Below are 15,968 nucleotides of genomic sequence, written 5' to 3'. Positions count from 1 at the left end.
TTCTAGGCAGATATGCTAGGACTAAACTCTCATTCTGGCATAATAATCAAGGACTTTGCTGTTGTAACATGCCTGCAGCAGGCGTAGTAATATTACGCACTGCCCGAAAATAGTCCCCTGCCATTGAAAGTTACTAGGGGGACTATTTTCAGCTGCTGTGTAATATCATTACGCCTCCTGCAGCCATGTTACAGCAACAAAGTCCTTGATTATTACACCAGAATGAGAGTATGGTTGCTAGCCATATATCTGCCTAGAAAATTACAACTTTAAATTTTCTGTTTTAAATAGGAAAAATATCCAAACTCTTTGGTTATTTTTTTAGCTTGATGCTAAAGGTCTAATCAGATTCAATAGATTATGCTAAGCTATGCTAAAAGTGGTACCGCCAGACCCGGATCGGCTGAATTGATTCCAAAACGGAAAAAACAAATGTTTAACTCTAGGGGAGCTGAAAAAAAGTGGAGTGTCCCTTTAACTAACAATAAAACAGGATAAAATAGCCTACATTGACGGGGATATTTGTTGATGGATCTCTGTTGATTTGGGCTAGTACTCAACCACCCAAAATGTCACCCTAATGTCACTTAATAGTCAATAAGTGCACAGTAACACCCAAAAAAAAAACACATCTCAGCAACCACGTTGCAACAACACACAACCCCTCAACATCATAAAACCACACAGACCAGACGCACAAAATATATAATGCTAGATTGTTGTCAAAATGTGAAAAATAAACTGCTCCTCACTACCTATTGATAACTTGAATGGATTTAACATAATGCAGATTTACGTGTCTGTCAATAGACATAAATCATCCTAATTCTTCAGTTAAAATTAATTTCACTGTAAATATTTTGTTCTTTTTTCATGTTTAGTCAAATGAAACTTTGTGACTTGATTTCAAAAGTGTCAGATAAATCGTCTTGTGCACTTGAGGTGGTTTTTCTGAAGGATCTCATTTGCTGTGGCATTTCTCAGAACGTGTCACGGTCTGAATGTTTTGCTATGTGCCACTGACCTGATTTACATAAAGACAGAGACCTCAAGTGGAGGAGAGTGAAAATGCCCTTTTGACACGTACACACACGAGGACAAAAAAAAGAAGTGTGAAAATTTGGTTTTGGACATAGACACTCCCCATGAATAGGATCAATTTTAATTTTTTAAGAATTAAAATGGCTTCAATCCAACTGATTTGTAAGGATTACTGTTATTTGATAACAGTATAAGATAAACTACTACTTTGTTACAAATTTAACTTGGCAAAAGTCCTGTAGATGCCCTGCTACCATAATTTACCCTTTGTTACACTTAATTGTTTATTTGATATAAAATTAGTTTCGGCACAATCTATAAACGTATTAATGAGTTTTTAATAAAAGCGGCCGTAAACCATAAACAAAAGCATAATAATAAAAGCTATTTACTGTATGCAGACTTAATGTTACCTGGTAGTGAACGTGAGCGCAAGGGAGGCAGCCAGGTGTGGCATCAATCTTAGATACTGCGTCTGGTGCTCTATGATCTTCACCTCATCCTGATGCCTTGGACCGAACTGCCTGCGACTGTAAAGCAGAAGTTATAAGAGACTGAAGTGTGTAGAGGAAACTTTTTATTAGTGATGTTTCACTATTACCGATGCACATACATTTATATATTTGAACAAACACCCACACCTTTACACAACATTATTTTGTCATAAGACTTATAAATTTCATGAAAACATCACATAGATTTACATTAAATTTGTAGCATATACCAGAAAATCTGATTCTTGGGGGTGAGCTGCTACTGTATGATGTGGACAAATTAGGAACCACCTACTGTAGGTACTACCAAAAAAAAAACCCTAGCCAACACCCAAACCACCTATCGAAAGCATATTAGTGATTATATAATTGCAGGTACATTCGGTGTCCAAAGACATTTTCATTTTCTGCCTTTTTCAAAATTATATTGTGAATACTTTGTGATCCATGAGTACCAAATTATTCAAATCCCAGTGTGGTGAAAATCAAGCTTTTATTGTTGTTTATATGTCTGTGTAGCTATCGAAGACCAGCCATGTGCCAATTCATCATTCAACACCATTGCAGATTATTTTATTCATAATATTTGAGTTTTCTCATTCCCATGGTTGGAAATCGCCCTGGTTTGCTATGTCATACACACGTAACCAATCATATCATTACATTTGAACTTTTGAACTGAACTCACGGGCGCTGTTTACACTTGGTATTAAGATGTGTTTTCATCGATCGGATCACAAGTGGACGAGAGAGACACATTACATTTACACCTGGTATTTAAATCCATCTCTTTTGTCCACTTTCGACCGCTTCTGTGCTGAATACTGTGAGGGGGTGGTCTGTGAGACGGTGGGAGAGTCTCTCCGCTGTCATTCAAACCCGAGCGGGAGTAATTATGAGTTTATATAGACGCAAACTAATATTATGTTGGAGTCCACTGCTTGTTTAGCAAGTATACATGCTGCACAGTGTTTTGTACGTGTGTATGTAAGAGCTTTCTCTGAATTTTCAGCGCAAGTGATGAAATAGGATCACGCAACTTTCACACGCTTTCAAAACGAAACTACGGATATCAGCCGCTTTAGTTTTATCAATGAAAGGCTAAAATAGTGCTGTTCACCGTGTGTTCACGCCAGAAGTCAAAAAAGATGTAAAACTTGTGTTTAATACCTCAGATTAGTTAATGGGCGGAGAGAAGGCGGTCGCATGTGGCTGTTCGAACGCATTCAACCACATGTGCGTTCCGCAACTCCAAAGCGATCCGATCGAAAGTGGTTTCGACTACCTCTGGATGTGGTTGAAAGTGGTCGAAAGTGGACGAGCTCAAAACGTTTTAAACACCATTTACACCTGGCACTAACGTCGTCCACTTGTGATCCGATCAACGAAAACGCATGTTAATGCCAAGTGTAAACAGCCTCTTACCTGTTTACATCAGCAATAAATTAGGGCTGCAAACGCGCAGTTCACGTATGTAAACCGGAGTTGGCAGTTATGTGTCGGAAACTACTGGACTGGACCTGAATGTAAACAGCAAAGGATTCGATGCACACACGCGATATAGTTCGAGTCGACTTGGCTCCGTTTGGCAAAAACAAATTCATTTTAAATTAGCCGAGACCAGATGCCACTAATATAATACCCGACCTGTGTCCGAAAATTACGCTTTATAATAAGGGTCCATGAATCGTAATGAACGAAGACATAAATTTATTTTTATTATGTCGAGTAGGGCTGTAAAGATTACTCGTGCAAAATGCGCGTTTTCTCAATGAATTCATTTAAATATATTATGGTGAAATCCCGGCACATCCCAAAGCCAGAGGGCGCTCTCGTGCAGAAACTCCCTTTGTGCCACAGAAGAAGTAGCATTACAAATACAAACGCTATTCCAGGAAATGTCTAAAGGCATATTTATATCGCTGTTCTTCAAATTGTTTTAGGTTTTTTCATGATAATCATTCATGGACTCTTATTATAAAAAAACTTTGGACACCAAATGTACCCGTAATTATATAATCACCAATACGCGCCCCCTAGCAATCACCTAAGGGGCATTTCACGTTTCGAGTCTAAATCCACACGGAAAATGCGACCGTCGGTGTGCTTGCGTCATTCTCGAAGTTGAAATGTTTTAACCCGATGAGGTGCGGACATGCCTGGAAAATAGGAGAGCGTCGCTTCCATTATAAGCAGGCATATGCGCACCTACATTTCAAATAACGAACTTGAACACGCAAAAGACGCAAAATGTGAATCGCTAAGATGACCTTGCAACCATTCAAAACATCTTGCAGATCCACACTGCTTTAATCCTTCATGATTTTTCCCATACTGGGATGTATAAACATGATCCCAGCTAAAATCCCTATCACATTGTAGGATTTTAGTTTAACATTGATTAACTCTTTCACCGCCAGCGTTTTTAAAAAAAGTTGCCAGCCAGCGGCAGCGTTTTTCATGATTTTCACCAAAGTTTAATGCCTTGCAGAAAATGTTCTTCTTTAAATATATAAACATACAATATACCAAATAAAAAGAACAGACCCTCTGCTTTTAAACAAAAAAAAAACGTTTCATCCTACCTTATGTGGTTCTTTTGTAATCAGCTTTTGAATATGGGTAGGTTTCTGCAAAAATACCACATTTTGAGCAAAAAGCAGATAATTCCATTTTTGTGATGGACTTTTCATAGAGATCCCATTCAGAGCGATCTTTAAAACAGACACGAACATGCAGCAGCTTGCCATAGGGCAATACTTCCGGTTTTAAAAAGTTGCGGAAGCCACCTAGTGGATAATAGCGGTATTGCGGAAAGACGGAAAATCTCGTCATTGGCGGGGAAGCGTTTTCTCTTAATTGACGAGATATCTCGTCAATGGCGGTGAAAGAGTTAATGTTAAACCTGTTAAAATGGACACATTATTGGGGACAAAATATGATTGCAATGTTTATTCATCAGCTATCTGCGAACTAATTAAATTAAACAAGTTAAATTGAATTAAACCAGCAATTGAAGACTACAGATTTTAAACAAGGATTATTGAAACTTTTCATCCCTGCTTTTATTATATTATATTGGTTTTATTAGGAATTTTATTGGTTCTGATGGAATATGGCCCAAAACACACTACACTGTATTGGTCTTTGTTGGTCTCTAATGGTATGTATTGGTTCTAATGGAATATTGCCCAAAACACACTACAGTGTGGTCTTTGTTGGTCTCTAATGGTATGTATTGGTTCTATTGGTTCTATGTATTGGTTCTAATGGAATATTGCCCAAAACACACTACAGTGTAGTGGTCTTTGTTCGTCTCTAATGGTATGTATTGGTTCTATTGGTTTTAATGGAATATTGCCCAAAACACACTACAGTGTGGTCTTTGTTGGTCTCTAATGGTATGTATTGGTTCCATGTATTGGTTCTAATGGAATATTGCCCAAAACACACTACAGTGTAGTGGTTTTAATGGTAAAAGCTAATGGTTTCTATTGGTATTTTAATGGAAACCATTAGAATTTTCTATAATGGTTTTATTGGTTTTTTTTTCAGCAGGGATGGTTTTCAAAATTTGGCCAAAATTGTACAGCGTGCATTCGACTTTAGCGACCACATAGAAAAGCTTAAGCAACCAGCCACATCACCTAACATTATGAAAGCAAGTTTTAAAACCACGACTCTGAACGCCTTACTCTTTGTTTTTGTGCAACTGAAAGATTTATGTACACACGTACTAAGGTGTTGCCATCCTTATTGAAACTTTCTCAAATATAAACCAAAAGAGACACACAGTGGGGTTACAGCACAGGTCAAGCACACCACAACACACCTGGATGACAGCAGCAGACGATGCAGTGTGGAAATGAGCCAATAACCTTCCAGGTAACCTATTTTTCTAACCACACGCCAGCTATGCGAGCGTGTGCATCTGTGTGTATTAGACTGTATCTGTGTGTGTATGTGTGTTTAGTGGGTAGAGGAAGACTTGCTGTGGTGGACGTCTGGTCTTGTGCTTGTGTTTGACTTCAGAACTGACTTCAGCAGAAATGTACAAAGTACACCTGTTACCCTCGAAGTACCACAAACTGTATCTCTACATCTAACATACTGCAGGTGGCTTCCCCACAGAACAGAAGAGACACGGGGAGGGCTGAGGAGTCTGCGACTGTGTGGTTTTAAAGGTGAGAAGCCCACACAGAAATCCTATTGTAACTTGCGTCATCCGCAGTCTTAAGCGTGTCCTCTTGTGAATTCAGTTTTATTCATTTGAGTTTTAAATCAAGTAGACGACATTACGTGCTAATTCGGGTACTAGTATTATATTTTGATAGTATAATCGCTCTGTAAAGCACACATGTGAAGTTTTAGCTCAAAATACCATATAGATCATTTATTATAGCATGTTAATATTGCCACTTTGTAGGTGTGTGCAAAAATGTGCAGTTTTGGATGTGTCCTTAAAATGCAAATGAGCTGATGAAATTCAAACACTGATCACAATGATGGTGGTTTGTTGGAATTAAAGAGGCGATGGCATGAAAATCAGATTTTTTCTACGTTTAAGTGCTATGATTGGGTCCCCAGTGTTTCTATCAACCTAGAAAATGTGAAAAAGATCAACCCAGTAACTTAGTTTTGGTAAAACATTCTCTACAAGCAGATGAAAAAATAGGTAGTTGAAATTTGGCTCCCCTTATGATGTCATAAGGACCTCTTATTATAATAATACCGCCCCTTAATCTGCACTATCCAACCACAGCACTGCCATTTAGTGCAGAGAAAAGCACAATTGAGTTTTAATTGCAACAAACCACCACCATTGTGATCAGTGTTTGAATTTCGTCAGCTCATTTGCATATTAAAGGACACACCCAAAACAGCACATTTTTGCACACACCTACAAAGTGGCAATTTTAACATGCTATAATAAATTGTTTATATGGTATTTTGAGCTAAAATTTCACATATGTGCTCTGGGGACACCAAAGATTTATTTGACATCTTAAAAAAGTCTTGTGCCATGGCCCCTTTAAAACTCAATTGTGCTTTTCATTGCACTAAATGGCAGTGCTGTGGTTGGATGGTGCAGATTAAGGGGTGGTATTATTATAATAAGAGCTCCTTATGACATCATAAGGAGAGCCAAATTTCAACGACCTATTTTTTTCATGTGCATGGTTTACCAAAACTAAGTTATTGGGTTGATCTTTTTCACATTTTCTAGGTTGATAGAAGCACTGGGGACCCAATCATAGCACTTAAACGTGGAAAAAGTCAGATTTTCATGCCATGGCCCCTTTTAACAACTTTCCCTGACACATGCAAATGGCCAGAAAGGCAGATGCAGGGGTCCTGCCCAAAAAAATTACATAACTGGTTTACTTTAGCCTTAAATTGACATGTTGGCCAAATAAAAAAACGGGTTGATGTTTGGAAATGACTGCAAATAGTTAGTTTACACACTTAAAGAGGTCAAGATATGCATCACTTGCATAGCTTTTGGAAAAAAACACTTGGAGATCCATATCAGACAGGAATTATATTTATTAAGTCGTATGCTTACAGCTGCACTTTGCACTAATTTTAACCTATCACATGGATAATTAGACAACTGACCATTCTGAATCACATGTACAGTAGTTATCGCCTAAGTAGACTAAACTAGCTGCATTTGACTTGACTGACGGCTTGATTGTTCTTTTTTTTATCTTAAACCCTTTATCTTTTTACGCAGCGACTAAAGTTAAATGGTGTTATGGTGTGTGATGTTGAAAGATGAACTCAAACCAAAATGAAGTGTGATGGGGTAAAGCTTATAAGTCGATAAGTGCACGAGTAAATGTGGTTTCTCCATCAGTCATTGCACCTGTTGGGCCTCAAGTGTTTTGGTACCAAACCCTCTGTGATGTGAGCGCGTGGGTGTACAGAGGTGTTTTGCAAATGGAAAACCTGCACGTATAGAAAGCAAACATTTCCTCTTTTTCTTTATTTTTCACTCGGGGGATACCACGGTAAGAGACAACCCTGCAGCCACCCACGCACGCACATACACAGAAAGCCACATGTAAGGAGGACCATGCAGTAAAAGCAAATGAGATTGTCCTGCTGAACGGGATGTTTTCTCTGCGGTGAGAAGAGTCTCCGTGTGTCACAGTGCTCTTATTTTGTTTTTTTACTCATTGTTTATAGTTACTCCTCCGTGACCACATAAATAGCTTTGTGCATCTTATGCACATTTCATATCAGCTGCTGTGTGTAAAGATGCACGGCTGCTAAATACTGATAAATCATTGTGGGGAAACATGCCTTAAGTCATCACAAATGTAGAGAGGTATTTAATACACACACAAACTTCACACACAACATGCACACAAAGTTTTGTGATGCCCTACCTGTGACTGTAGCGTACAGCTATGATGAGACCAAGCTGAGAAACAAACAAACAGACAGATACCAATTTAATCAATCGAGTTTGCCTAAAAGCACTGCATTGACAAAATAATACTTAAATGAAACATAAAAATTACTTAAAAAAACATTTCCTGCTACCGCATTAAATAAAATCTCTCAACCGTTTAAGATCCTATACACAACACAGTTTGATATAAATACAGTAAAGTACAGTAGATGTTCATTGTGTGCCGAGAGATCATCTGTTTAACCTGCACACATATTATCACGTTTAAAACATTTTGTAAAACAGTAATACGAACTATGTAAATAGATTTATGTCTCTCTCTAGTGGTGATAATGAAGTATAACATTTCAGTTTGTGTTATCCAACTGAGTAACACTGGACAAAGTATGTGGCAAATGTACATTTCTCATGAACAGGTGTGTTGGATGTGAGTCTAAAGGTTTCTGACCTTCATGGCGGCCATGGCCTGAACAGTAAGACAGAGGCGGGTTGGCGTCAGTGCAGCTAACATAGCATTAAAGCGACTGCCTTTACTCGGGATTGGAGATGTGTACACGCCATTAGCTGCTACATAACCAAACCTGTAACATAAACACACACATAATTGATGAGGTGCACACTTGCATACTGTAAAGTTAACACACATACAGCTATATAAAGAACCACGGTGTTATATTAAATGTTACATTAAATAATCAATTTTTTTTCTTAATGATCAGCTTATTCGTTTCTTTGAGGTCTATAAAAAAATAAAATTTGGGGTCAATAAGAAAAACAAAATATGTTGTTGTTACATAATGTCCTCTAGGGTGGTCCTTATTTTTCAACTTTTAAAAGTTCATGCTCTAACCCCACCAATACGTTTGAATAAATAAATAAAAAATTGGGCAAATTTTTTTCAATATTAATTAATATTTAGAGGTTGCTCAAGACCTTTGAATTTTTACACATTGGTGGTTTATGTAATACTTTGTGCTAGCATGTATAATTGTTTAATAATATATACTTATTGCAGCAATGGACTTATTTGACCACGCTCCATGCAATTAAAACTCCTGTTTTAGTTTTGATATGTCTTTCAAAGCAAGAAAGCTTCAATGTGAATGAAGCACAACAACAGACAATATACACCGAGACAATGGTTGAAGCAACATGAAGCAAGTCCGCTATATGGATATTCGGATCAGAAGAGAATAACTGGAACAAAGTTACCCTCCAAAAAGCAAGTTTTATGTGTGTTGTGCGTTTTAAATGGTACAATTTTTGCAAAAATGTGTGATTTTTGAAATATTCAAAGGCTTTGAGCAATATTATAGGAACAATTCCTGTTTTTATTGATATCCTAACACATTTAGGGGATGAGAGTTGAACATTAAAAAAAAAATTGGACCGATTATAAGGACCACCATGGAACTAGAAAAAGCAAAAAAATGAATCCATTTTTTAACATTTTTGTCAAAACATGTTTATTATTATGTGTTAACATGTTATTATTTTGTTTTATGGTGCTACTTAGCTGTATTTTTTAAGTTATGAAGGTTTAAATCAAAACAAACCAACTGCAGTTCAATTGAAATTAATTGGAATGCACAACCAAAAAACTTGATTTCTGAAAAATAAAAAAAAATTGAGTTATCTCGTTTTGCAACGAAACTCTTCAAATATTTTTTCAAAACAATTTTCTTGGTGTGACCTACAAAGTGTTAAGCACATATATAACTTTAACTTTTGTGTCTTGATAACATTAGAGGACTGTAACCAAGATAACTCCTTGATAACTCTAATGCAACTGCAAGTAAAGAGTTTTTAGCCTGTAAATCCGTTTTTTATATGATTTTGATGTACAATATGTATTAGATTGAAATAACCTGATGAACCTCTTGCATGTTAACCATAAACCATCTTATCTTAAGTCATTTTAAAGTTAACTCACTTGCTCAGCAGATTTTCCCGTGGTATCCGAACGTTATCAAATATCAAAATGCCATTGTCAACCCCGTTCAGACCTGTATACAATTACATGTAAATCAAAACAGATATAAATACGGCCATTCATCATCATTCAAAAGTCAATGTAAATGTCATTACATGTAAAAGTAAATGCAATGCAATGCAAATCTGTTATAATACCTTCCTTGTGTTTCATGTCAATCACAGTCACTCCTGGCCTTGTGACTCCATTCTGATCACGGATTGGTACAATAAAACAGTGAGGGCCTGAGATAAATGGAGAAAATAATACGTATATACACTTCCTGTCATCATACTTCAAAGTAAGAGAATGCCCCACTTCTAAATATCAAGTTGCAGTAGGCTACATTGACATTGTGCTTTGGCTGAGTGTTGCTTTAGCATGACATTGGCCTTGTGATCAAATGGTAGAGCATTACTTTAACAAAGCAAAAGGTCATGGGTTTAATTTCCAGGAAACGCACATACAAATGTGTACTTTGAATAGAATGTAAGTCGCTTCGGATATTTTTGTTCATTATAACAAAATAAGATTTTTAAAGTTTGATCACTTAAATTAGGAAGAGGTAATGGCACATCTCACCTCAAACTTTACTGTTATGTTTGTCTACATAGCACAAACAGTGTGATTTGTTTAAATCACTAACATTTACATTATATCTATATCAGGGTTCCCACGCCTTAGTTAACTTCAAATTCAAGGACTTTTCAAGGACTTTCCATGTCCAATACCCTCAAATTCAAGACTAAACGTGGGGACACTTTTTAAGTGTTACATCGTGTTACCTTTTAAGATACATTGTTACAGTTCCCTTTCGAGGGAACTCGCGCTGCGTCACTGCGGTGACACTTTGGGGAACGCCTCCAGGTGTAAGTGCATCTGAATGTGTATATCAAATTCAACCAATGGTGAGGCTTAACGACAAAGACAGGGTGACGCGGGAGACAGGAAGTATATCGCTATCTGAAATATTGCCAAAGACGACGTTACAGGGACGCAGAAAGTATGGCAAGGCAGACGCAGCGTCTCGTTCCCTTCTCAGGGAACAACAGTTACATACGTAACCCAAGACGTTTTCATGTATCAAACACAACTATGCAAAAAAGCATTTTGGTATGAATCAACATTCGCATACAGTAGATATAAGTATTAAAAGCAAACAGTTTAGCACATGTGCTTAAGAGTCTAGAAATTTTATGATATTATCCTACACTACACAGGGAATAATATGGATTTTTTTCCAGAAATAAAATTCTTGCATAAAATAGATTCAAGCACTTTCAATGACCTGTATCTATGTATTTATATTGTCAAAAACTTCCCAGGGCCTTGAATTATTTCCCCCAGATTTACAAACTTTCAAGGACTGTGGGAACCCTGCTATTTATTTATCAAACGCTTTGATCCAAAGCGACTTACAAATGATAAAGAATTTAACATTTTGTCACTTACTTCAGCTAACATATAGTGCAGCTTACAAAGCATGCCAAAAACAAATATTTTTTCTCGAACCCACAGTTAACAATTAGCACACTAAATTATTCAGTACGAACTTACCCTGCGACTCTCCATTTATAATGAGTTGAGCGAATACAGCAGAGACGTGTCCTTTCGTTGCATTTCCAATGTACATTTTCTGAGCATCTTCAGAGGGAGTGTTGATTATAAACTCCTTTAAGACGAACGATCAGAAACATTCAAACATCACTGTCAAATTTTACAATGCTAAAGTTTTATATTAACACATTTTGAGAACTCATCCCAGATCGGCCAGTAGAGGGGAGTGTAGGGTGTGCTTGATGAGAATTACCTGTGTGGATTGGTCGTATCGGGCTTCAGTAAGAATGCCTCGTACGTTGCTACCGTGACCTCTCTCAGTCATGGCAAACATGCCTGTAAATTCTAATTCCTGCAATTAAACACATGAAAGGAATTGTTAAAGATAAAGTGTCTTAATTCTGTACCAAACAGAATGGCAAAAATAATTTGTACAATTATAAAAAGTTTCCAACACTACTTTATGCCGTTGGTTGAAAAACATCCCAAGGCAAACTTAAATCATTGGTTTAGCTAATGTTGTTATGTTCAGCCCAGCTAAACATAACAGACTGCAATTCTGCTACGTGTCACCAGTGATATTTTCCCATCTGATGACATGACAGAAATGTCACACTTTACCCAAACAAAAACATTTGTCATAAGATATGTTCCCCCAAATATGTGTGTGTGTGAGACACAAAATGGTCAGTGACTTATATGGCTAAGATCCAAAGAGGACAAAAGTCCCTGTAAAGATTTTTGTGGTTTGCAGAATAAAGAGAGAGAGAGGAAGAATAATGCCTGCTGGATAGGGTTGTGCCGATAAACAATACTATCTACATATGGCCAATAGCGGGCCTTCATGATGCTAGTTGGCAAGCTTATAGTTTTAAATAGTTTAAAATCATTAACATGCGCATTTCGTGTTTTTCCTAGCATGAGAGGGTTTGTGGGCTACACTTTTCGCTTAACTGTGGGTTTCCACCAGCCGCCTTTGAGGCGTCAAATTTGCGTCTACCGCGTCTAGTTTGACCCATGGACATTTTGAGTTTACTTGCTTCATTCACTCGTGAAAGCCACGCATGTAATTTTAGTCATTGAGACATTCACGCGGAAATTCGCGTCATGGGAGGGGCTTCTGCGACTCTGCTGGCATCCTGTAATCACATCACTCCTAGAGCAAGCTCCTGATTGGTTAAAGCAGTGCGTTTTTCCGCTCAATTCGCGTCATTCCAGCGAACGAGGCGGAATCGCGTCTACCGCACCGCGCTAAACGCCTCATTAGCGCCGTGAGACCTCCAGACGCGCGTCAACGCGTCTTTACATTGACTTAACATTGAAATCACTTACACTTGACGCCTCTACCGCGGCTGGTGTGATCGCGGCATAACAGTGCATTCACATGGGGCGTAAGCATTAACGCATCCCATTTGCTTTCAATTGGTTACGTCATGCATTGCCAAACTGAATTGTGGATCTGTCGGCGCCGCGTCAGTGCCGTTGCTCGCGGCAGAAGTTGAACATTTCTCCACTTTTCAAGCAGCAATGCGTGCATCAGCCAATCAGATCGGCTTATCCAAATAACCTAGGCCGAGCCAGCCAATTACGTTTATGGCAGACGGGAACACATGTCCCGGCCACTGTGATTGGCTATTGGCCACGCTTAAGATAAGCCTTCCATCAAGTGTTAACGCTTCTGTCCCGTGTGAATTTACCGTAAGAGCTTGTAACATGTGCGGCACGGATTCCTTTTCACATCTGAACTTGTAATGCTCGCGTCTTGAACTCTTGCTCAGACATGAAGGCGCACTGCATAGACTCCTTTTCGCACCTGAAATTGTAATAAGCGCGGCTCTGACATTTCCTTTCACTAGACAGGTTGTTAGGTGTGCAGGGGTTTAAAACCAGCGAGTTTGTTGTTCCCGCTCCCTGTCACACAGGAAATTTCATAGCGCCTGGGCTTTAATGACGCTCGGAGTGTTGCCCGTGGATTAAATCAGCTAGTTTTTTTTGTCCACCAATCAAGTGGCTTGTCATAAATGAGCAAAAAATGAACAAATAAATAAATAAATGAGTATACTATTGTGTATCGCGATCTCCCAGGCTGACGATAGGACGATCTTACTACGGAGCATATCTCCGAACACTAATGCTGGATTAACACGAAGCCATTATTGCAATAAGCAAGCAATACTTACGGGTTAGATTTTAACCCAGACCAAATATGAGTAGGACTTTGATTTGCAAAAATTTTGTGCAGAGTCAATATTAGGGACTTACTGAAACAGGGAGATACCATTTCTCCTTCTGCTCTGAACTCCCTAAATTGTTGACAGCACCTCCATACAATCCACACACGACACCGATCTGTTAACAAGAGATAAAGCAGTGTGACTATTCAAATTAATGATTCTCACGTGGACTAAATGCAAATGTGTAGTCTAATGCATGCCAGCATAACATGCAAATGCACTTGGGTACAGTGTAAATTCAGTTATATTCTATACAAAAGAAAAAATATTATATTTGCCCTATATCTTCATTGACTACTTCCTACATTACTTTACTAACATAGTCCACTTGACGTTTGTTATTGAAGTGCATCCTAGATTTTGATAATGTTCACAAGGTTTCGGAGACCACTTCAAATGACTTCCTATCAAATAGTGACTATGTAAAGGTATAGGGGGCTATCTCAGACACAGCCATGGGTCTTCAGTAGATAGTCATCTATAGAAAGAAGTGCATTAAATAGTAAATCAATGAAAAACCTTGACTCCTGTAGCCAGGTCAGCTGAGCAGATGAGCTCTGTCATGCTCAAACTCTTAGCTATGAAACCTTTTTGTTTCTCCTTTACCTACAAAACAACACAAGAACACAAAACAACACATTTACATTTATGCATTAGGCCAAAAGCTATACATTTTATCAGTATGTCTGTAAACTGGGTTCAAACCCATGACCTTTGCACCACCTATGCAATACTTTGCCAACTGTGCTACAGAAGGTTTATTGCACTCAACAAACAGAAATCTAATAATAGTACCAATATTTATTTTTTAAACATGTATTGTGGTGGTACCGTAGTATGCTTTAAAGTTACATGCTAATATACAATGGTGAATGAGCATGTTTATCATTAAAGTCATTAAAGTCATGCAGGAGAGTTATTGTACTTGATTTTTAAGGTGTTCCTTCATCAGTGGCAGTCTGAGGATATGACGTAGTCTATCTGCAGTCAGGTCTCTATGCTGATCCAGAGTCAGTTCATAACTGCAGATAAAAATGAGTTTGACATGAGAAAAATGGCTTCATTTACAAACACCAAGTGAGGTAAACCGCTTTCAGTTGCATCAAACACACACTCAGTCATTCACACACTCATTACATAACAACCCGTGCAATGAAAAAGCATCACTAATTACCATAAATGTTTAAACCAAGAGCGTTAAGAGATGTTATCACATATTTCATTGATAACACTACTATTTGATCTGTCAATCACATGTTCCTACCAGCTGCAGTGAAACAGTTCACATTTTGATATAGCTTCGCGTAATACATCTTTAATTTCCCAGTAATCGCCATCCAGATATCTGAGCAGGCTGCTTGTAGACCGCATTTGATCCATGGATGATAAAGTTGATGTTGATGATAACATAATTTCTCTTTGCTTGCTGCACGTAGCTATTTCGCTTTGACTGTAACTGTAGCGCTTCACTTCCGGGTTTCGATGACGTCACCGCGCTGAGGCGCAACACACAACAAGAAACTTAAAGATACACGTCATAATAATATACTTTTGGTCTCTGTGAAAAATAAATTTTATTTTTCCCGCTTCTTCAGTATATCTTGCATGGTAATGTCTCTTTTTGAAGTAATCTTTTAATGTCTGCTAAAATATTGCAATACTTAATTTGTTTCATTAAAATAAGATTAAAAACTGAGTTTTATGTGACACAGCATTAGTAAGAATTTAAGGAAAACAAAAATAAATTAAAAGTGTTTACAGCTGAAATATTATAAATTAGATAATTATGAAATACATTTATGTAATGTTTTAGCTCAAAATATCATATAGATCATTTATTATAACGTGTTAAAATTGGCACTGCCACTTTGTAGGTGTGAGCAAAAATGTGCCGTTTTTGGGTGTGTCTTTTTAAATGCAAATGAGCTGATGATATGCAAACACGGATCACCAGACACGCAAATCAGTTAATGAAAATCTCTCTCTCTCTCTCTCTCTCTCTCTCTCTCCCCACTAAATGGCAGTGCCGTGGTTGTTGGACAGTGCAGATTAAGGGGCGGTATGTTTATAATAAGATCCCCTTATGACATCACAAGGGGAGCCAAATTTCAATTACCTATTTTTTTCACATGCTTGCAGAGAATGGTTTACCACAACTAAGTTACTGGGTTGATCTTTTTTTCATATATTCTAGGTTAATAAAAGCACTGGGGAATCAATTATAGCACAAGTCTGATTTTCTTGAAATG

General features: G+C 37.8%; 1 protein-coding gene across 1 annotated transcript in view; it reads right to left on the bottom strand.

The window, feature by feature from the left end:
* The window catches only part of acoxl (acyl-CoA oxidase-like), a 48,336-nt gene extending 33,118 nt beyond the window's left edge, over window positions 1-15,218 (bottom strand). Inside the window, exons 1-11 of the mRNA XM_055170384.2 lie at window positions 14,984-15,218; window positions 14,645-14,741; window positions 14,239-14,325; window positions 13,748-13,834; window positions 11,739-11,837; window positions 11,486-11,600; window positions 10,087-10,173; window positions 9,890-9,962; window positions 8,405-8,537; window positions 7,931-7,965; window positions 1,455-1,571 (exon numbers count right to left, since the gene is read on the bottom strand). Coding sequence (XP_055026359.2) covers window positions 1,455-1,571; window positions 7,931-7,965; window positions 8,405-8,537; window positions 9,890-9,962; window positions 10,087-10,173; window positions 11,486-11,600; window positions 11,739-11,837; window positions 13,748-13,834; window positions 14,239-14,325; window positions 14,645-14,741; window positions 14,984-15,129 — 1,076 coding nt within the window. The 5' untranslated portion in view covers window positions 15,130-15,218. The remainder of the gene's footprint in view (window positions 1-1,454; window positions 1,572-7,930; window positions 7,966-8,404; window positions 8,538-9,889; window positions 9,963-10,086; window positions 10,174-11,485; window positions 11,601-11,738; window positions 11,838-13,747; window positions 13,835-14,238; window positions 14,326-14,644; window positions 14,742-14,983) is intronic.
* Window positions 15,219-15,968: the final 750 nt, after the last annotated feature.

This window comes from Misgurnus anguillicaudatus, chromosome 11, assembly GCF_027580225.2.
Source record: "Misgurnus anguillicaudatus chromosome 11, ASM2758022v2, whole genome shotgun sequence".
Classification (NCBI taxonomy): domain Eukaryota; kingdom Metazoa; phylum Chordata; class Actinopteri; order Cypriniformes; family Cobitidae; genus Misgurnus; species Misgurnus anguillicaudatus.
This window is presented reverse-complemented; position numbering and strand designations above follow the sequence as displayed.